Genomic DNA, 22,845 nt, shown 5'->3' with positions numbered 1-22,845 from the left:
TACCATTCTTTTTGGACCATTTGGTTATGGCTTCAGATGTATAACGGGTAATAAACTTAGACGACCACAAGTCACTTCGAGATATGTGTTCTCTCAATATAAAAGGTCATACATTTGTACAGACCAATTAAGCACAAAGGGGGATAACTGTTATATTTTATAGATTTGTATTATTTAAGCTGTTGCAAAAGTATTTTGTAATCTAGCCTACATAATAAATATCCAACTTTTCAGAACACTAACAATACATTGTACAATCATAGATAATGACTTATCAGTAATACATATCACAAGATGTCTCCATATTACAGAGACTTACTGAACTTTTTCTCCGATATGTCGGATTTGATATTACCGAGTTATAAATCAATAAAACATTGTCGCGATCATATCCCTAAAACTCAATAGATACATTTCACTGCAAGCTTAACTCTGTAGTTCGCTGTTTTCAAAAAGGAGAAAAGGGGGGAGTATCGAGAATCGTTAACAAACGTTTCAGCGTGCAACCATTTAATATATAGGGTGGTGTTGAAAATGATGACCCGACGTAACAAATTATCTTTCCAAGGCTTGCTTAAAAATAAACATCGTGTATCCTAGCTGATTCATAAAATGTTGGAAATAGTTGTAAAGGAAAGCAGAAAAGTTGAAAATAGATATTCATGCATGATTATCTCAAACAAAAGTTCTTCTCAACCATTGAAAATAAATGTTCCTACGATAAAAGAAAAGAAAAAGACACCCCTCCCCAAACCTATATTATGACATGGTCGTCCCTTGAGTCAGTCTTCATATAATGACAAAAGGAAAGTAATCGCGTATCTGTGATATCATATTATCAATATGTCATCTGATGAATCGGTTTATAAAAGGTCACAAGATACGTTCTAAAACCCAATGATTTCCGTCAAGATGTTGCATATTCTCAACTCAACCACTGTTGACATTTCGCAATGATTGATTTAAATAAAGTGTGGTTGGTAAACAATATCAAGTCATACAACAAACAATTCTAATCTCTGTTTTTAAATTACCTGAATGGAAAAACGATTTCTAATAATTAGCATATATGTGTTTTTAGCTGAAGGGAATTCCCCAGATTACTAGAACAAAGAAAAATAGTACTTCCTTGTATCCATTAAGATAAATGAGTGGTTTTATTACAAGAAAAAATATATCTTAGTTAGTAAAGCCAAGATCAATATAGGTTAAATGTTGACATGTATCTAACTCCTCGATATTTTATCCATGTTTACCAAGCGCGGAAGAAAATTTAAATTGATTTAATTTCTTTGTAATAATTCCTTATAGTAGAGAGGCACCGCCGCAGAAGTTACAAAAGGGGGTATTCTAACTCATGAGAGAGGTCATAAGACGAAACGAACTGACGATGTCATTGCAAAATACAAAATACGAAAAACAACCAAAAGATTATCAAGTTTACAAAACACAACATTTACAACAAAAACCTAAAGACAGAGCATCACAAAACCCAATTATAATTAAAATTTGGGTGGATCTCCGGTCCACAAAACCCAATTATAATTAAAACTTGGGTTGATCTCCGGTCCTCTGGCAGCATTTATTTTTTCATTTTATGAAATTCAATTTACTTTAAAAAGTGTCTGTCAGAAGCAATTGAGGTTATATATCAAATAAAGAAAAAGATCAAAACAACAAGAACAGAAATGCGGAGGCAAACCGGGGACAATAAGAAAAGAACAATGACAATCAAAGGACTAATAAATCCTTTAATACCACCAAGTTATAAGACTTAGTCCTAACATCCTATATGGGGTAAATGATGTCATGTATACACATTTTCTTATTTTTATATGTGTACGACTTTATCATATACTTAGCATTACTATGATAGTTTTTGCATGTATACGAGTAACGAGCGGAGGAAAAGTAGCCATAAATTCACACCTATTATTGAGTACCTCTTGCAAGAATGAAACTTCTATATACAAGTGGAAATGTGGGTAAGGGGGAGAAGCCAATTGATTTGGAGGTCAGGATGTCAAAGTTCATGATCACTGCTTCTTTAAATAGATTGCTAATTGGAGAAATGGTTTTTGGATAGTAACTGCATGAATTTCCATTATCTCATTGTAATGAAATTCAAACATAAGAATTGATTTTGGGGGCAACATATCAAATTTCAAGGTCACTGTAACTAGAATAGATTTTTTTTTACAAAAATGGTAACAAATGCGGATAGTACTTGAGTTTCTCATACTTGATTGCAATAAAAAGAAAGTGTTCCTTGCTTGGTCGGAATGAAACTGATTACGATCTATTACATGATCTTACTATTAACTACGATATTGGGAAGGCGAAAGCCTAATGAGCTTGTGGTCTAGGTCACTATTCTGGAAAATAAGTTTTTGTAAAAGCTGTTTTTGTGAAGGTTTTATCTCTATGAATTATGTTTTCTCCTAATAGATGTGCAGGTTCCGATTTATAATAGTCCATAAGGGGCACACCATGACGCGGTAAAGTATTATTGACTGCTATAGGTGGATAGTATCTGGCTTAGAAAACTATAGCCCATAAGCGGTACAAACCAGGTTATAGTGAAAAAGACGTGGCATACTTATTTCTGTGAGCATGGTGACACCTTTTCAAGTTCTAAAGAAAGATGGGGAACATAATTTCTCGCTACAATTTTTCTACACCTCATATGTTATGTCCTCGGTTATTTTGGTTCTGTATCGCTTTATGCAAAACGTCTCAGAAAGAAATTCCAAAAACCTTTTTTACTAGGAAGTCGGCCGGGTCCATACGACAATTATTAAACCAACAATACGCAAGCATTCGTCATAAACTTTTTTTTATCTTGGATATTGATATTTCATTTTGTACCTGCTTACCACTTAGTGAATATTGTACAATAAGTATCAAATACTTAAACGCTTGAACAAATGGAAAGTCTAATTTGTCCAAGCTGTTGCTACCGTTACAAACCCACCTGCTATAACGAAAGAGAAATATATATTTGTCAAGGAGAAAGTAGAATTGTAACCTTTTCAGACAGGTATGGCTTTCATTTATTTATATTTTAACTTGTTACACTTTTTTATCATTTTTATTTCAGAAATATTTAATTGGACATTAAAACAAACTGTATGGTCTTTTTAACGGTAAAAATGTTTCAATAGTGTTTGTTCTTTCTTTTTTTATGTGAAAGTTTTTAATTTGGCCACGTTTATGTAAAATAAGCATCGAAGTGCATGAATCGTCTAGAATAACAAATTTCTGGAAAATGTATATTGTATTAATTAGCCTTGACTGCCTGTTTAATATCCTGCATCATCTTCGTTTAAAAATATGTATTTTATATTCTTGTTCAGCATATTAAAAGAGTGAAGTTGTAACGCCAGGCAAATTTAAATAACCAAAATATCAGGCTCAGTAAAATATTATATACAACTCTTTTAAGCAAAGTTAGACCCTGTTCACACTAGCATTTTTTTTTATCGATCTAATTTGAATCGATCTAAATAAAACCAGTTAGCGTTCACATTATCTTTAATCATATCGATCTCTATCGGTCTAATATGAACCACTGCGTTCACACTACAATTAAAAACGCAAAACTGTAAACACTGTGTATAAAAAGAACTGATTTATCAAATTCATGTGCTGATACACTGATACACACACTTGGGAAAAAAATTGGATAAAGTTATTGTGTCTCTTGAATCACAATTTAAAATTTTGATATTGGTGTTATTGCAGTTTTCTCTAATTTTGAAAAGAAACTGTAGCAACGAAGTTATACAACACGACGCCGGAAATACTGCGGTTCCTGCAAAGAAAAAAATCAACATAAGAAAAGAAGACACAGATTTCGCAAATCTATGCTATGGCGAAAACAACATGTTTACAGCTTGTTTTAAAGGTCTTTTAACAGAGAAATATGGGTTAAACAACGAACCTCTGAGATAGTTTTGCCGCTATACATGCGCATACGTTATTTTCGATTCAATCGTACTAGTTTAAACCGATCTCTGCGTTCACATCTAAAGTAAGATCGGTTTACTTTAGATCGATTCAAACTAAACTACCCCTTTTGGTGTTTTAGTTTAGACCGATTGAAGATCGATTCAATGCGTTCACATTAGCCCTTAAACCGATCTAAAGTGAACCGGTCTAGTTTAAATCGATAAAAATGTCCTAGTGTGAACGGGGTCTTATAAATCAATTAAACTTAGGAAACGAACCATGATTACACTCCAAAAAGGGGTCCTAAAATATATTCTGATCCCCATTTTAGACGAGAAAAACAATAGTAGGGTCAAGCAGATGAAGAACAAAATTGAATCCGGATTTTCAACATAATTTTATATAGTGTTGAATTTTGAAAAATAATTTGATCAATAGTAAGTAAGTAAGTAATGACTTTATTTAAAGAGGGTGACTCAATTACCTTTCGCTAATCTACCTTGAGGAAAAATGATTGTTATTGCGGATAGCGTAAAAAAACTAAGACGTGCGATTTTTTTTCAAAAGCAAGAATTTGTATAGTGTGTAAAAAGTAATACTCATTCCTGCTGAACCATACATTATAGCTGCAACTGGTCTTTAAGCAAGCAAAAATCAATCAAACAATTTCACGAATAACAAAATCTTCGATCGGATAAAAGTAACAGGTTTTAGTAAATTTCTGAATAAAGGGACATAATGCTATAAAAGAAAGAGGGCGCTGTTTAAACCGGAAGTTGTTAATTAGAGCAGGAAGACGACGTGTTTTTTTGTAAATAAAATGCACCTACAATATATAAGTACAAAGGAGAAACTACATTTGTGATAATTATTTTACAAGAGAGGATAATTTACAAGAGAGATTACTCTGTCATCACGACAAAGATTGAAGATTGAAGAATAAATGAATAATTTAAGATTAGATTGAAGACCAAATAAGTCCATGAAGAAATATGTAGGTCACTTCAAAGATGATTAAAAGAAAGTTTATGTCTATATTCAAAATCATTAAAAATGTATCTCTTTTAACTGTTTAAGCAGGAAACCATTAACTTTCCTTTATATCTAGACCGAATAATCTGTCTCTTGTGTGGGTACATTTGTCATTTCATATTTTCTTTTCATTATTTGGCTATTTATTATTATTTTTTTTTTTGGTCTTTATTATTATTTTTTTTTTTGGTCTTTATTATTATTTTTTTTTTTTTGGTCCTCAACAGGTTGGGAACAAACCCCCTGGATGGTGATTATACCTGTATAGAGGGATAATCCTTCTTTAGAGGGATAAAATTATCCCTCTATAGAGGGGTATTTTCGTTTGCACTGGATTTAAAGCAAATTAGGGCAGAATGGCATTTTCTAGTTATATTGGCTATAATCTCTAGCATTATATGCATCAACATATGCACTTTACTAAAAATTGGGATAACCAGTTTTCTGCTAAAGTGACAAAACTTGCAATCTATTGTATACCTATCTGAACACCTGATCAACAACAAAAGGAATAGTTGACCTTTAAATTTCATGTTAAATCTAACAATAGAAATTCTGTTCAGTGAGGCATGAGTGAGTAGAATTTACCTGATCATCACAGCTTTCAATCATGGTGAACAATAGATTTTATATTTAGTCAGATAAGCATCAAACTGGGCATGTGCATATTAAATTAAGTACATCAATTGGTGCATCAACTGTTCCAGGTTACTGCCATAATAAGTAGAGAATGCCATTCTGCCCTATTTTGATTTAAATCCAGTCTAAACAAAAATACCCCTCTATAGAGGGATAAATTTACCCCTCTATAGAAGGATTATCCCTCTATACAGGTATAATCACCATACAGAGGGTTTGTTCCCAACCTGCTCAATGGAAAACTGGTTCAACTTCAATTAGGTTAATTCAAATACTAAACAACATCATCAAGCAGACATATCACCAAGGACTATTCACATACATGCACATTCCGCAAGCAGACATTTCACTAAGGACTATTCACCTACATGCACATTAGAGTCTCAAATTTTTTTAAAGAATAAAGGTATTTACAGGGTAACACAAATTACCGAATAACACTGTTATTATCCGAATAACACTTGTAATGACCGAATAACACTTGTCTTGAAATTTTAATATTAGCACATATTGGTGACTTTTATGTGGATAAAATGAAAACTTGTAAGAATCTTTATTTGTTTGAATTTGTTTAAAGTGGTTGGTATGTTTATGTCTTGTTCTACTGTCTGATTTAACAAGAAGATCTTTAGGGTAAATTGCTATGTGTTGGTGTATGATCTTATAGAATACCACTAGTCTTGTTTGTATTCGTCTCAACTTTAATGTAGGCAATATACAGATATACGTTTACATTTGTCCAAATTGTGTGAAGTTTCCATGCATGACTGGTTGAGTTGATTTTATTTCTGCCATGGCAGGGTGATGTTGAATAAGCACAGCAATAAGGTGGTGGGCTACTTTATACAAAATTTTTGCGTGCAAGATGGCTGTCATAATCCTAAAAAATCTTCAAGGGGGCCTGCATATACATTTTAATGTTGTTTTTTGGCTTCTTCATACTTTTATAAGAATAAAGTCATTGTAAAATTAACTGTTTTGTTTAAATTGTGGACACAATTGCTCTTTCAAAATTTCAATTTGGGAGCCTCCATGGGGGAAATCCCCGGCAAATAGTGACAGTTGGCAGGTATGTGTTAACCAAGTAGTGGATAATTGATGATTACACTTAAATAATAATTTAGGACATATACAAATGTACCTTATATATTAATGTTTGCATGGCAATGCATGGTATCTGCTAGTTACTTGGATTTTTTTTTTAAGCATATTTTCTTCTCTTTTCAGATATCTGTACTACAAGATGAAGAATTTGATACTGGTTTGGTATCTATCATGTCTATTGCATACAGTGAAATCAACCCTTGTAGATCCTAAAGGATACATCATGTATTGTCCCTGTATGGGTTAGTTGTAAGCTGAATCAATTATTTCAATATTTATCTTTTTTCATGAATAAGTAAATGTTTATCTTGTGCAAAACCAAAAATAATGTCAGTAATGTATGCATCATTTACAATTTGTTCTAAGTATTTTTTTAAGATAAGATCTACAATGTATCATTATACTAATTTCTGTAATATTTTTAGTCGTCGTCTGTTTCAAGGAGAAAACATAATTGCAGTGGCGGATCCAGGGGGAGGTTCCGGGGGTTCGCACCCCCCCCCTTTATTTTTGCCGATCAATGCATTTGTATCGGGACATATGTTTTGCACCCCTTTGCACCCCCCCTTTGCCCTGGGTTAGCACCCCCCCTTTCGAAAATTCCTGCATCCGCCCCTGAATTGTATTGTTTTGTTTTATGCACACCCTGGTATACATGTATATCATGTATATAATATACCATTATTCACTGGAAATTATGTAAATATATGAATATAATGGATAAATGAATATACATGTATATTAATTCATATTTAAGCTTCTCTTAGCTTCTCATGAAAGTTATAAAATTTAGTTGCAATGATAATTTCAAAGTAAACCAACCACCATCATCATCATTCAATGTGAAAATATTCCACTGAGACACACTGTACATGTTGTATATGCATGTGTTCCTTTTTAAAAACAAACATGTGATTTTTGTGGTGAATCGTGATGTACTTTTTATTTTTTAGGAAGATTTGGAAATCAGGCAGACCAGTTTCTTGGTGCCTTAGCTTTTGCCAAATCCTTGGACAGAACACTTATACTACCACCATGGGTTGAATACCACTGGCCAAATCCTAAATCAGTATGTATTTATTTACAGAACATCAAACACACCTCATTTAAAAAAAAATAATTGAAAAAAAATCACACCTCATTCATATTATTGGGTATAAATACCATTTAGCAGTTCTGTATTGGTTAGGTAATATCATACACTGCAGTCAAACAATTTCAAGAATAACAAAATCTCTGATGGATAAAAGTAGCAGGTTTGAATAAAAATTAGGGAGGGCATTAAGACCTGGTTTTGACCCAAGAAAATAAAATGTTTGATAACTTTTTCAAATTGGCACATACTGTTTAGAAATGCATAGGGTCAAGAATTATAAATATAAAAGCATAAAGATTTTTATCTGATGACGTCACAATTACTTCATGATATGTACTGTTTTCACAAAAACAATGAAAAATACAGAATTTATGCAGTTTTCTATCTTTTTGTCCGTTGTGGAAACATTGTGCACAGCCAAGAAACAAGAAAATAATTTATCAGAATCTTTATTATAACTATTGACATAATCTCACCAAATATAAAGTTGTTTCTTGGGTGTGCACATACTTTTTCGATCTAAATTGTACTTGAAATTTGATGAAAAACAAGGAAAATCACGAAATTTTATAAAATATGCAAATTAAGTCATGATTTGTTGCAATGGTAACTTGTCCAATGTCAAATTTGTTTTGTTTGTTCTGAATACCTTGTACCTTAGTCAAGTTTTCAGTAATTTAAGAATATGTATGATAATTTTTAAATTTGCAGTAATTTTAAGGCCAAGTATGGGCCTTATTGCCCCTACTTTGTTGCTAAGGGGAAATAATTAAACAGAAAGAGGGCACTGTTTCAACGGGAAGTTTATTATATAGATATATATTAAAAACACACATTATTTTCTTTATATATTAAAGACTTTAATAGCTCACTTAAGGTCAATTATCAAACTCAAGCAGATCCTAGAGTTCTTTTCTTTTGATTTGAGTCTCATGCAAATGATAAAATATAAGGTTAATGTCAGAGGGAGTATTTTCCCGCCATTTTTAAAATCAATATTTTTAAAATCAATATTTTTAAAATTGAGAATGGAAATGGGGAATGTGTCAAAGAGACAACAATCCGCCCAAATAAAAAACAACAGCAGAGGGTCACCAACAGGTCTTCAATGTAGCGAGAAATTCCCGCACCCGGAGGCGTCCTTCAGCTGGCCCCTAAACAAATATATACTAGTCCAGTGATAATGAACGCCATACTAATTTCCAAATTGTACACAAGAAACTAAAATTAAAATAATACAAGACTAACAAAGGCCAGAGGCGCCTGACTTGGGACAGGCGCAAAAATGCGGCGGGGTTAAACATGTTTGTGAGATCTCAACCCTCCCCCTATACCTCTAACCAATGTAGTAAAGTAAACGCATAACAATACGCACATTAAAATTCAGTTCAAGAGAAATCCGAGTCTGATGTCAGAAGATGTAACCAAAGAAAATAAACAAAATGACAATAATACATATAACAACAGACTACTAGCAGTTAACTGACATGCCAGCTCCAGACTTCAACTAAACTGACTGAAAGATTATGATTTCATCATATGAACATCAGGCAAAATCCTTCCCGTTAGGGGTTTAGTATCATACCATCATAACATATATGAGAAGAACATAACCCGTGTCATGCCAACAACTGTTTTTAGAATAAATGTGTTTAGTTCCGATGCAAAGACCTTATCAGTGACTCAATATTAACGCCAAAATATGCAATCTTTAATGACTTGACAACAGTATCGTAATTATATCCCTTCTTAATAAGTCTATTCAAAGGTTTTGTAAGTTTCTGAGGTGAATACTGACACCTTTGTGCTTTATAAAGAATATTACCATAAAAAATTGGATGTGAAATACCTGAACGTATTAGAAGTCTGCATGTTGAGCTATATTTACGAATGATGTCTTTATACCGATGATAAAATTTAGTAAATGTTTTGACTAGTTTGTGATATCGAAAACCCTGGTGTAATAATTTTTCAGTAATACATAAATTTCTCTCGTTAAAATCTAAAACATTGTTACATACACGAGCGAATCGTACAAGTTGAGATATATAAACACCGTAAGATGGTGACAAGGGAACGTCACCATCTAAAAACGGATAATTAACGATAGGAAATGAAAAATCATCCCTTTTATCATAAATTTTAGTATTCAGCTTTCCATTAGTGATATAGATATCAAGATCGAGAAAAGGGCAGTGGTCATTGTTAGTATTAGCTTTATTTAAAGTAAGTTCAACAGGATAAATTTCATTAATATACATACTGAAGTCGTCATTATTGAGAGCCAAAATATCATCCAAATATCTAAAAGTATTATTAAATTTGTTTATCAGATGTTGTTTCGATGGGTCTTTGCTTATTTTTGTCATATATTGTAACTCATAACAATTATAGCTTATTTTGTAACTCATAACAATTTTAGCTTATTTTGTTCCTTAATCAATGTTCTTCTAACTTATAGTAACAATCTCAAATTCTAGATTTATTTTTTATTTCACCTAATTACATTCTTATATACATTTGTGTCATAGTTCTTACTATATTTTATTATATGATATGTGTATATAAAAAAAAGAATTGCATTTCTAGCACATGTTTATTACACTATGAAGTTATTTTTTTAAGTCCCTTACATTTCATTAAAAATACAAACAGTGTGTGTTCCTGTTCATTGTTGAAGGTACTAATAAATTATTGACCTCTTGGTTGCCTTATATTTTTATTTAGCTGTTTATATGAAAATAAGAAGGTATTAGATAACACCCGCTTTTCTTTACACTTCTTGATAAACATATTTATTAAAAATGTTTGTTTTTTCTTATCAACAGATTGTAATATTGTATTATTCTATCACAAATAATGTATATAATTCCATTGAAGGTCCAAGTGTCTAATGTATATAATTCCATTGAAGGTCCAAGTGTCTAATGTATATAATTCCATTGAAGGTCCAAGTGTCTAATGTATATAATTCCATTGAAGGTCCAAGTGCCTAATGTATATAATTCCATTGAAGGTCCAAGTGCCGTTTGACAAATACTTTAAAGTTCATGCTCTAGCAGAGTTTCACAAGGTGATGACGATGGAATTATTTATGGAGCACTTAGCACCAACTGTGTGGCCACCAGGAGAAAGAATAGGTAGGTTCCAATGTTCCCCTACTAAATCTGAATGGAAAGACTGGGAAAATGTCATCCAGAGACTTCGGAGATTTTCAAGGGGTTAAAATAGAGAGAATTTCGTATTTTCATGATCATTAATTTTCATGTTTTTGTTTTTCTTGAAAGTTGTGAAAATAACAGTTCACTTTAGTATTTATTTTTAGAACATCCTTATCTTGTCACATGGATATCTATATTCTTCTATTGTGAATACCCTACTTGGTTAAAGTTAAACAATATTCAAAACATTGTTGTCCAAGTGTAGAACTATAGAAATTTATTCCTGGTATTTCAATTCTCCTTTTCAGAATCTAAAGGACTAATGGGTAATCTCATTGTTCCTACACCAAAATAAAAATAACATAACGTCATTGGCTCAATTTCCATTTTTTAGAACATTTTAAACCAATCACCATGTTTTGGTGTATGCTTTTGAAAATATTACCCAGAATGCAATATATTCCAAAACAGCGAATTATGAAGTATAATGAAAACTTTCATTGCAGCTTTATCTAAATTTATTTTCAAATGACAAAAATAAAAATCCTCCTCAAATCATCTATTGATTATATAATTTGTTATGCTGAAGAGCTGACTGTGTTTGTTATAAAACACTTTTGAGACATTATGAAAAAACTCAATTTCACATTTTTATATAACCTATATATATATATATATATTTATATATCATATCTCTCAAGAAGGCTGTTAGGAATGAGTAGTTTGTGGTATTCACATTCATTATATTCAAATGTCATGTATTAATTTATTATTGTTATTATTATGAAATATAAAAGTTTTGAGTAAAACAAAAAAGGCAGGATGAGCAACTTTGCCAAAAAAAGAAGGTTGACAATTGATGTAAAAAAGTCAGGATAAACAAATAAGAAAAAAGCAGCACAGAAAAGAAGGGAAAAAAAAACAAGGCAGGACAAGAGATTACAAAAAAACAAGGCAAGACAAAAGATTACAAAAAAATAAGACAGGACAAGAGATTACAAAAAAACAAGGCAAGACAAGAGATTACAAAAAAACAAGGCAAGACAAGAGATTACAAAAAAACAAGGCAAGACAAGAGATTACAAAAAAAAAACAAGGCAAGACAAGAGATTACAAAAAAAACAAGGCAAGACAGGAGATTACAAAAAAACAAGGCAAGACAAAAGATTACAAAAAAAACAAGGCAAGACAAGAGATTACAAAAAAATAAGGCAGGACAAGAGATTACAAAAAAACAAGGCAAGACAAGAGATTACAAAAAAAACCAAGGGAAGACAAGAGATTACAAAAAAACAAGGCAAGACAAGAGATTACAAAAAAACAAGGCAAGACAAGAGATTACAAAAAACAAGGCAAGACAAGAGATTACAAAAAAACAAGGCAAGACAAGAGATTACAAAAAAATTTGGCAGGACAAGAGATTACAAAAAAACAAGGCAAGACAAGAGATTACAAAAAAACAAGGCAAGACAAGAGATTACAAAAAAATAAGGCAGGACAAGAGATTACAAAAAAACAAGGCAAGACAAGAGATTACAAAAAAACAAGGCAAGACAAGAGATTACAAAAAAAACAAGGCAAGACAAGAGATTACAAAAAAACAAGGCAAGACAAGAGATTACAAAAAAACAAGGCAAGACAAGAGATTACAAAAAAACAAGGCCAGACAAGAGATTACAAAAAAATAAGGCAGGGCAAGAGATTACAAAAAAAACAAGGCAAGACAAGAGATTACAAAAAACAAGGCAGGACAAGAGATTACAAAAAAACAAGGCAGAACAACACAACAATATGTATGTCAATTGAATTTTAAATGTTTACAATATAGGTCATGTAGATCAAACCAAATTAAGGATTAATCTCTCTCAATAAATGGATCTTTGTTGTGGATGACTGAAACTTGTTGTCAAACTCAAGTTTATTTAAAAGACAGAGACATATATACACATATATGTCTCTGACTGATAATAGTTGCCAAAAAAACTGAAATCCAATTTTGAGGTATAGTTCAACCTTAAAAATGAGATAATGTTTGCCAAAAAAACTGAAATCCAATTTTGAAGTATAGTTCAACCTTAAAACTGAGACAATGTTTGCCAAAAAAACTGAAATCTGATTTTGAAGTATAGTTCAAACTTAAAACTGAGATAATGTTTGCCAAAAAAACTGAAATCTGATTTTGAAGTATAGTTCAACCTTAAAACTGAGACAATGTTTGCCCTAAAAAACTGAAATCCAATTCTTGGGTATAGTTCAACCTTAAAAACTGAGACAATGTTTGCCAAAAAAACTGAAATCTAATTTTGAAGTATAGTTCAACCTTAAAACTGAGACAATGTTTGCCCTAAAAAACTGAAATCCAATTCTTGGGTATAGTTCAACCTTAAAAACTGAAACAATGTTTGCCAAAAAAACTGAAATCTAATTTTGAAGTATAGTTCAACCTTAAAAACTGAGACAATGTTTGCCAAAAAAACTGAAATCCGATTTTGAAGTATAGTTCAACCTCTGTGATAAACAACCTCATCATTACGTTGCTCTCTGTGATGGATTGTGTATACAGAAAAAGGTGTTAATCATTTGCACGTTATTTATTTACCTCAACATGACAAGATTTAATTACCATCTGTTTAGGGAATTAAAAATCTCTGATGAGGTAGTGACATGTTTATGTGGGTAGATGACGATATTGATTTGACTTCTGTAAGTCATTACATTTTGCACTATTAATTATACGATAAATTTGAATACCACCTCAGTGTCACCAACACTAATTTCTATGACAAAGGAAAGTTGTTTGTATTGACACCATTATTAATTGACGTGATATAGGTCTGAAAAACAAGTGGGATAAGATTTTTGTATCTCCGATGAGGTAGTGACATGTTTATGTGGGTAGATGACGATATTGATTTGACTTCTGTAAGTCATTACATTTTGCACTATTAATTATACGATAAATTTGAATACCACCTCAGTGTCACCAACACTAATTTCTATGACAAAGGAAAGTTGTTTGTATTGACACCATTATTAATTGACGTGATATAGGTCTGAAAAACAAGTGGGATAAGATTTTTGTATTTCCAACAATTCTCTGGAATTTTCTAATCAGGAATATTTTATTCTGAAAAAAATACAGGGCCCATGTATATGCTTAGAATCTGGATACACTCTGTCCCTTCTTTAAGGTATTGTTATTATTAAATCAGCCAATGAAAGTTTATGTGTCAAATGTTTAAGGTATGCATTATTATGTCTGACAGTTAAAACAAAACCCATGCCATACAGGTGTCACACCACCAATTACTCCCTCAAATTTAGAATGTATGTGAAAGAAGGCCTACTAGGACAAAACATAGTGCATTTGATGTCATTGTTTACTTAAACTAACCAACAAATTGGCAGAAATGAAACTTTTGGTGAAAGAGAAATATATTAAGACCATTTTGAGCTATAATTTACTTGTTTATGAGTTTGCATTCAAAATTGAGGATTAATGTACTCCATAGTATACTAATTTAAGATTTCCAGAAAACCAGGGGTTATTTTTAGTGGTACCTCTATTTGGAAGGCCTTTTCTTTTTTAGATGATTTCAAATATCTATTGAAAATTGACATGTAGAAAGTTGATACATGTACGATTCAGGATATACCTGGTTTCTATGAAGTTAAACTTAAGGTAAAATATGTAGAAAGCTGTGAAAATTGTAAAATTGTGTTGAACAGATAGAGACTTTTAATTGGTGACCTTTACAGTCAGCTACAATGTACATCAAACAATTCAAACAACAACAAAAACCATCAGCCTGATAGAGTGATATTGGTATTTAATTTAGTTATATAGTGGTGGTTATATTACTAACAAGCAAGTTTTTGAAATATCTGCTATAGATGCTTATATCATGTATATCTACCATTTAAAATCAAAACTTTGGCATGTCTTCCAGAATCTTATAAAAAAAAATTGGAAACATTTCACGGTTGTTATGATATAAACTAGGTATGAACATAGCTAAAACTTTAATTTGGAATTAACTTAATATTTAGATTTGGTCTATTATTTCAGTGTTTTGTTACTCTGCCAGAACCCACTATGTTGACAAAAAGACTTCAGACGAGCCAACCTGTGCAGCAAAAGATGGCAATCCATTTGGTCCATTCTGGGATACGTTTGAAGTAGAATTTGATAAAAATGTCTTTTATGGACCTCTTACATATGATTCTTATAATCCTCATGAAATTCAAAGATGGCTGAAAAGGTATATTCAACTTACTAGTAATATTAGTTTTAATAGGAATTCTGAATTTGATAGAGACGTCCAGAGATGCCAGTAACTTATACACAGTGGCGAATCCAGAAATTTTCATAAGTGGGGGCACACTGACAGACCTAAGAGGGGGCCCGCTCCAGTCACGCTTCAGTGATTCCCTATTTAAGCAACCAAATTTTTGTCCAAAAAGGGGGGGTCCGGCCCCCCTGAGCCCCCCCCCCTAAATCTTCCTACGATACATTGATCGTATTTACCTTATTAAGTTGAGGTCAACATGGAAAGAAGTAACGAGGAAAATTTCTACAAAATATGGTTTTGAAAAAATAAAGACTTCATTAAATCCATTATAAGGTGTTTTAAATATGCAACACATTGGAATATTTGTTCCTACCTATAGCTGTTATAAAGTGTTATTGAACTTATGTTAATTGTAATAAACTGTTATTGATCTTATGTTAAACTCACTTATTTGACAATATGTGTCAAACAAAATTTGTTGTGGATATTATATGTTAACCAGCTTTTATAATATGTCCTTACTAGCTAAAAAGATTGTCAATCATGTATCCTTATGATTTATAAATCTGCTAATGAACTTTATCGGACCACAGATGAACTATCACGTTGTGATTGGTTAAATGCCGTCACGTGGTGACCCCCTATGAGACCGTATGGGGTTAGTAAGTTTCATATGGGGTTTATGACGCGTTAATGGCGACGTCATCTATTAATGTTGTTGTGTTTCATTGTTTATTTTTCAACAAAATGCCGCAGAAAAAGACCAGCGTCCGATAAATTCGTTATACGGTTAACTACTGACCCCCTACGGATCCATAGAGGGTGAATAAAATTCATAGGGGACTCGGCCTCCTGCCTCACCCCCTATGGATTTTACTAACCCTCTATGGATCCCTATGGGGTCAGTAGCGAACCATATAACTTATAGGAAACGACAGTCCCAGAAAATAAACAGTTTAGCCTGAAAACAAACCCAAATAGAGAAATGATTAACAACTTTTCTTTATGTAAAGCTGTTTGATTAACACTATAAGACAACTTTAACTGTATCAACACTAAAACTGTGAACAAGTTAAATGTAACTTCCTATGTGACAGATCAGTCTGTACTATTGAATCAACCAATAGTTCAGTGGCGGATCCAGCCATTTTAAAAAGGGGGGGTTCCCAACCCAGAGTAAAGGGGGGTTCCAACTATATGCTCCCATTCAAATGCATTGATCGGCCAAAAGAAGGGGGGGTTCCAACCCCCGGAACCCCTCCCCTGGATCCGCCACTGTAGTTCAAGGCTGTAACAACATAAACACATTTTAATTTATGATAATAATAATTTAATTTTAAAATACTGATATATTTTCAAATGGAATTTCTGTAGTTTTGTAGAGGAAACAAAAGATACTTCCAAATTAAAATCTGTCAATAAAGGGGAGATAACTCTGGGAAAAAAATATCCAGTCAGTTGATGAAATAGAATCAATGATTTTTGGTATATTTCAGATGGGTTGTTAAATATAAACCATTCCAATACATATTTTATACCATTTGATTGTCAGGCAGCCATGCTTAGAAATTCTTTCTATATGATTAACTGTGGTGTACATGTGTTACATCTAAACAGTATAGTGTAAACAGTCATCTTTGGCTGTATCAATCTGATTTTGCTACAGTTTTCCTTTGAACTGCATTTTAAATATTCAAATTATTGATTGATGTTGGTGTGTATTTGAATAGAATACAGTGATTTATAATATTGAAGCTGAAATTAAAATACAGGAGTTGTAGTTTGGATCTTAAGACACAAACTACAGTTTCTTTCTCTTATTTATGGTGGTGTATAATTATTTTAGATACCCAGCAGACAAGTATCCAGTCCTAGCATTTACTGGTGCCCCAGGTGCATTCCCTGTTTCTGAGGGCAATGTTCGTCTCCATAAATACCTACAGTGGTCTGATGGTATTGACAAAAAAGCAGAAAGATTTATAAAAAAGAATCTACCTGATGGACCATTTGTCTCAATACACTTAAGACTTGGATCAGATTTTGTAAGTTAACTTATACATTTAGATATTGTAAGTGACACAAATTTGTATTTATGTAAAAATGATCGATGTTTCCGTGTGAAGTTAAGAGGATGAATAAAAAAGATGTGTAAGAGAATTTGTTTAGTTTGTATCATATGTTATGTGTTGTCTTACTTTTCTATTAAAAACTAAAGATCACATCTCATGGCATTGTATCCCAAACTCTGTCTGACCGACAAAATTTTTGTTGACAATATAGTATAAATGGTGAAATTTATTTTTCGGTCAGACAAAGCCTAAAACAGTTTGGCAGTCTGTATGTGGAGAAAAGACACATAAAATAAACCATCATCAAAATATGTCGGTTTGTTTATTAAAATTAAAAAAAAAAAACATAATAAAATTAAAAACCAATTGTTCAGAGAACAATTGAAGGTCTTTCCATCAAAACAATATATTTTGATATGAAAAGTTGTGAAACTAAGTTTAAAATGTCATTTCAATCGTCAAATGATAGCTCCTAGTAAGCTGATTCCAAAAATATATTGTTTCCATACATTTTTTTTAAATAAGGGAGATAATTTGTTACTTCCGGTTTGAAAAATGTTACTTCCGATTATATTTGAATATTTACTTGACACTGATTCCAAAAATATCTGGTTCTATATACTTTTACATTAAAAAGTACAAAAAAATAGCTATTTCCGGTTTACAAAAGGTCACTTCCGGTTGTTTTTTACAAGGTTAAATGGTTTGATATCTTTTTCTAAAAGTTGTATATCTTTATCATGTATACATATAGAATAAAAGCAAAGGTCAAAATCTAGAACGTCAAATTAAGCTATGACCTTGAGATCAGTTTCAAGGTCATAAACCAAGGACCTCAAATCAAAAGACCATAGGTCTTTATTATATTTAGTTAATGAGTTATATCACCAAACGCGTATTTTTAAATACAAGAGGGGAGAAAACTCCCTTTTACATTCAACGTACGCTTGCAATCAAAATTTACATCTTACGACATGTCGCAACTAACAATTTAGTAAAAATAATTTGTTGATATCTTATACAGTCTTTGGATATAAGTGAAAATAAGCCAAATTCAAATATTAGAATATGACCTTGACCTTTGACCTTGACCTAATTTTCATTTTTTGGGACCAAGGACCTCAAATCAAAAGATCCTAGGTCTCTATCACTTATGATTTATAAGATAGAAATTCATATCACTTATATCAGATGCATAAGGGGAAATAACTCTCATATGGAGCGGTCATATCGCTTCGGTCAAAATAGGACAAATCATGCGAAGGATATAACGAGCAATTTTGTAAAATAAATTTGTCATAATCTTTTACGGTTGCGAAGGAGATGCGCTAACAAGGAAAACAGTGTTTGGGGAGATAACTCCTACAAAGAAAAGTATTCGTTTACGCAGGGTAAATTTCAAAAGTGCATAAACTGTTCGATATCATATACCAAATATCTAAGCGACATATTGCGAAACAAATGTTTATCGCAAGAACAAAATTAGGCGGAAGAAAAAAAAAAAAAAATAATCAGAAGAAAAACAATAGGTCTTTCCTCAGAAAAGTGGAAAGACCTAAATATACCAATTTGTTACAAGTACAAGAATACTAACATTGCAGGTGGTTTGTTTTTTTAGTTGTTTTGTAGAGAGATGAAAAATAGATTGTCTTGTAGTATTTTCCCTGTGTACTTACTCAAAACAGAAAATGACAGTGTTATAAAAAAATATATAAAAAGTTCTAAACTCCAAAACACTATTCAAAACAGGAAGTCCATAAAAAGTGACAAAATCAAATGATGTATATGAATTGAACAGTATAACATTACTCAGTATTGTGTTTGAAGGTTTGCTGGTAAAATAAATTGTTAATCTGATAGTAGCAAATCAAGTTTCTTGATCATAAGTTAGCAGAGGCAGTGAACATATATTGTATAATGAAGTATATTTTTCAGCAAAATGCTTGTGACCATTTATCAAGCTCGCCAATGATGTTTGCCGCTCCCCAGTGTTTTGGGTACAGACAAGAGCATGGAACACCCGATAAAGAGATGTGTTACCCCTCAGATGATGCTATCATCAAACAAGTAAAGAAAGCTGTTAAAAAAGTTGGAGCTAAATCTGTCTTTATTGGAACAGATAGTAGAGACTTAATAGATAAAATGTCTAAAGTCATCAAAGATGTAAGTCGGATACTAGTTTACATGTCATATAAAGTGTCTAAAGTCATCAAATATGTAAGTCGGATACTAGTTTACATTTTCATGGATCTTTGATTTTGTGGTTATGAAAAATATTAAAAAATCATAACCACAAGATTTCTTTCTAAAGGTAGATACTCTATGTGATACAGCGCTACCTTGTTATTAATAAACTAAGGATTTCCCACAGGTGCGCTATAATTACCGGACTCGATAAAACCACGTGACTGATAAGAAATTCCAGATGCCTTTTACAACCGCGGTAACGCAGATAGTAACCAAAGGCGTCTTACCGCTGAGACTATAATTGGATGAAATCGTATGACTTTAGTACAGAGCTCAGCATGCTATAAATACATGCTAATTAGTCGTTGTTATTCCTTCTAAATATTACTTCCATGAGATGACCAACAAACATTGATATCAAATGGATGATTTATTTCAATAGATGACCAACAAACATTGATATTAAATGGATGATTTATTTCAATAGATGACCAACAAACATTGATATTAAATGGATGATTTATTTCAATAGATGACCAACAAACATTGATATTAAATGGATGATTTATTTCAATAGATGACCAACAAACATTGATATTAAATGGATGATTTATTTCAATAGATGACCAACAAACATTGATATCAAATGGTTTTGACCACTTGTTTAATTTTTTGTATATGATGTTCAAGATTAAACAAAATTTTATGATTTTCTTTCCTCCTTTTTTAGGTGAAGTTTATAAAGTCAAAGAAAGATAACCCACATCTAGATCTAGCTTTAATGGCTAGAGGTGACATCTTTATAGGAAATTGTTTCTCAACATTTACAGCTTTTGTTAAAAGAGAAAGAGACGTTAAAAAATTACCATCAGAGTTTTGGGCATTTAAACAGAAAACTATTCATGATGAATTGTAGTAAAAATAGATCAGAAAAAAACCAGAAAGGTCACACCATTTTTGTTTTCATATCTTTGGATATAAAAAGATTGGTCTAATGGAGATTTACTTTATTGTTCATTATTCTATAAATTCAATAGCTTTATACTAAAAAATCTTTTTTCAATCAATATATCATCAAGCTTTTTTGTCAAGTGCATGTACTAAATAAAATTTGAACATGAAAAATTAGATTTAGTCGAGAAATTTTTGTAAACATTGAATGTTAAGATCTAGAATTAAGATGGTGTGACCAAAGTTTATAGTGCAATATAATTACTAAAGGAAGGTTGCATAAGTATTGAGGAAAATTGTTCCCACCCAGTGGCGGATCCAGGGGGGGGGGGGGGGGGGGTTCCGGGGGTGCGCACCCCCCCTTTATTTTTGCCGATCAATGCATTTGTATCTGGACATATGTTTTGCACCCCCCCTGCACCCCCCCTTTGCCCTGGGTTAGCACCCCCCCTTTCGAAAATTCCTGCATCCGCCCCTGCCACCATACATTGATTTGATTCTGTATGGTATATTACCTTCAATACATGTGCAAGTATCCTTAATTAAAATAGAACCAAATATTTATTTCCTTTCAAAACTTGTAAAATAGTATTTTAATATTCAAAATTACGTTAGGGCCATTTCAAAGATTAAATGAGGTTTTGCATGTGTATAGATAGTTACTATTTGAGATAATTCTTCATATCATAAAAGTACAAATGTATAGAATGCTTGTATATGTTGAAAAAAATTCTGTCAGATTGCCTATTTATGTTGTTATAACCTTAAAGCAAACCGATTATTTGAAAATTATTTGACTTCATTGTTTTTTAATGGCTATATTAACTTTGGACTGAGGATTTAGAATTGTTTCATTCATACTTGTTTGGTCAGTATAGATTCTGGATATGGGAAAGTCACTCTTTTTATAAATAGGTTAAGGGTGAAATTTATTTTTCTATTTCCTAGATAAGTAATATGTCCACTTTTTGATACCATTTGACTCTTTGTTTCGGGATATGGAATATTTTTCTGTTTATTCTCTATTTTTAAGGTGTTTTTTTAAGGTTTAACTATAGTGATATGGGACATCCTGAACATGGTTCAATTATAAAATTCATTCAAAATATCTTATTTTAGAATTTGAAATGATTTTTAATATGCTTGCAAAATAAAAATCTGAAACTTCAGTAATGATATTAAACACCTGATTTTCAATTTTGAAATATTATTAGTTATAAATATGATGTATAATCTAGTACGAGACTGAAAATACCACTTTGATTTGAAGAAGTAAATTTTTATGTAGGACTGGAAATGTTAGATCTAGTGACATATGGTCATCCCAATAGAACTTTTATTGATGTAAATAGAAATAAATACTCTATGTCATGTGATATATAGATATGTCATGTGATATATATGATACAATTTTTATATTGATATTTTTTAATATAGTAGTGACTTAGGGTTGTTAATTTGTTTTGTTTTTTAAATCTGCATGAATTCTCATTAATTTCTTAGTATATAAAAAGAAGCTAGAAAGTTAGATATTCTAATGCAATTATTTTGTATCAATGGTTCTGATTGGATGACAGTTAGCGTAAATTTTGCAAGAATTATGTCACATCACTATGAAAAAAATGTTGATAACAAAATTTGGCCAAACATGGGAGACAACTCTTGATCAACCTATGAGGTGATGGGATTAAAAAATTTATACATTCAAATGTAAAATAAAGTGATGGTTTCGTTGTAATTATTAATGTGCTTTATAAAATTGATAATATAGCATTTATAGTATTGTTTGTGCCATACTCTTGAAAACAGGTGCCTTCTTTGTAAAATAAATTTTATACTGTTGTTTAACTTAAAAATTTATTAGCATTCAATGTTGTAAATGTTAATAAAACAACAGTGTTAAAGCATAAAAGTCTGCATAGCTCTTTCACACTTCGGATGCATGGTAACAAATTTCCATTTTAATCAAATTTGAAAACAAATACTATATTGCACTTAGATAGATGATACTGTGAACCATACTACTCAGATTTCTTTTTGTCAAAAGTAAGAAAAATCACTATATATAAATTATTATATAAAGAGAACATTTTTTAGTAGTGTGTTTTTAACAGGATCCCTCCCTATATATACAAAAAATAAACATAAGAGAATCATTATAAAAATAAAGAATGAAATTAAATGGCCCGAAAAATTAAAAGTATTTAATATTATTTGTAGAAAAGCAGAATTACATAAAGGAAAACTTATATTTGCTAAACTCATATGTTCATATCAGATACTGTGCTCAAGTTGGGACCAAATTGTGCTATTTTCTTTGTTAAATTTTCTGTATATTGATAGAATTTTGTATATGTTTTGAT

General features: G+C 31.6%; 1 protein-coding gene across 3 annotated transcripts; it reads left to right on the top strand.

The window, feature by feature from the left end:
• Positions 1-2,949: 2,949 nt before the first annotated feature.
• Positions 2,950-20,453, top strand: LOC139511276 (GDP-fucose protein O-fucosyltransferase 1-like). 3 transcript variants are annotated; one of them, XM_071297886.1, is made up of 9 exons: positions 4,712-4,771; positions 4,896-4,945; positions 6,850-6,968; positions 7,680-7,795; positions 10,839-10,962; positions 15,053-15,245; positions 17,122-17,317; positions 19,280-19,507; positions 20,262-20,453. In XM_071297886.1, exons 3-9 carry the CDS (start codon positions 6,866-6,868, stop codon positions 20,445-20,447), a joined length of 1,146 nt encoding a protein of 381 aa, XP_071153987.1. In that variant the 5' UTR covers positions 4,712-4,771; positions 4,896-4,945; positions 6,850-6,865; the 3' UTR covers positions 20,448-20,453. The 3 variants fall into 3 exon arrangements, with proteins under 3 accessions (XP_071153989.1, XP_071153988.1, XP_071153987.1); XM_071297888.1 differs by lacking the exons at positions 4,712-4,771; positions 4,896-4,945 and adding an exon at positions 2,950-3,040; XM_071297887.1 differs by lacking the exon at positions 4,896-4,945 and having other exon boundaries at positions 4,688-4,762.
• Positions 20,454-22,845: the final 2,392 nt, after the last annotated feature.

The sequence above is a fragment of the Mytilus edulis genome, chromosome 2, assembly GCF_963676685.1.
Source record: "Mytilus edulis chromosome 2, xbMytEdul2.2, whole genome shotgun sequence".
Taxonomy (NCBI): domain Eukaryota; kingdom Metazoa; phylum Mollusca; class Bivalvia; order Mytilida; family Mytilidae; genus Mytilus; species Mytilus edulis.
Note: the sequence above shows the minus strand (reverse complement) of the source record. Positions and strands in the feature narration are given on the sequence as shown.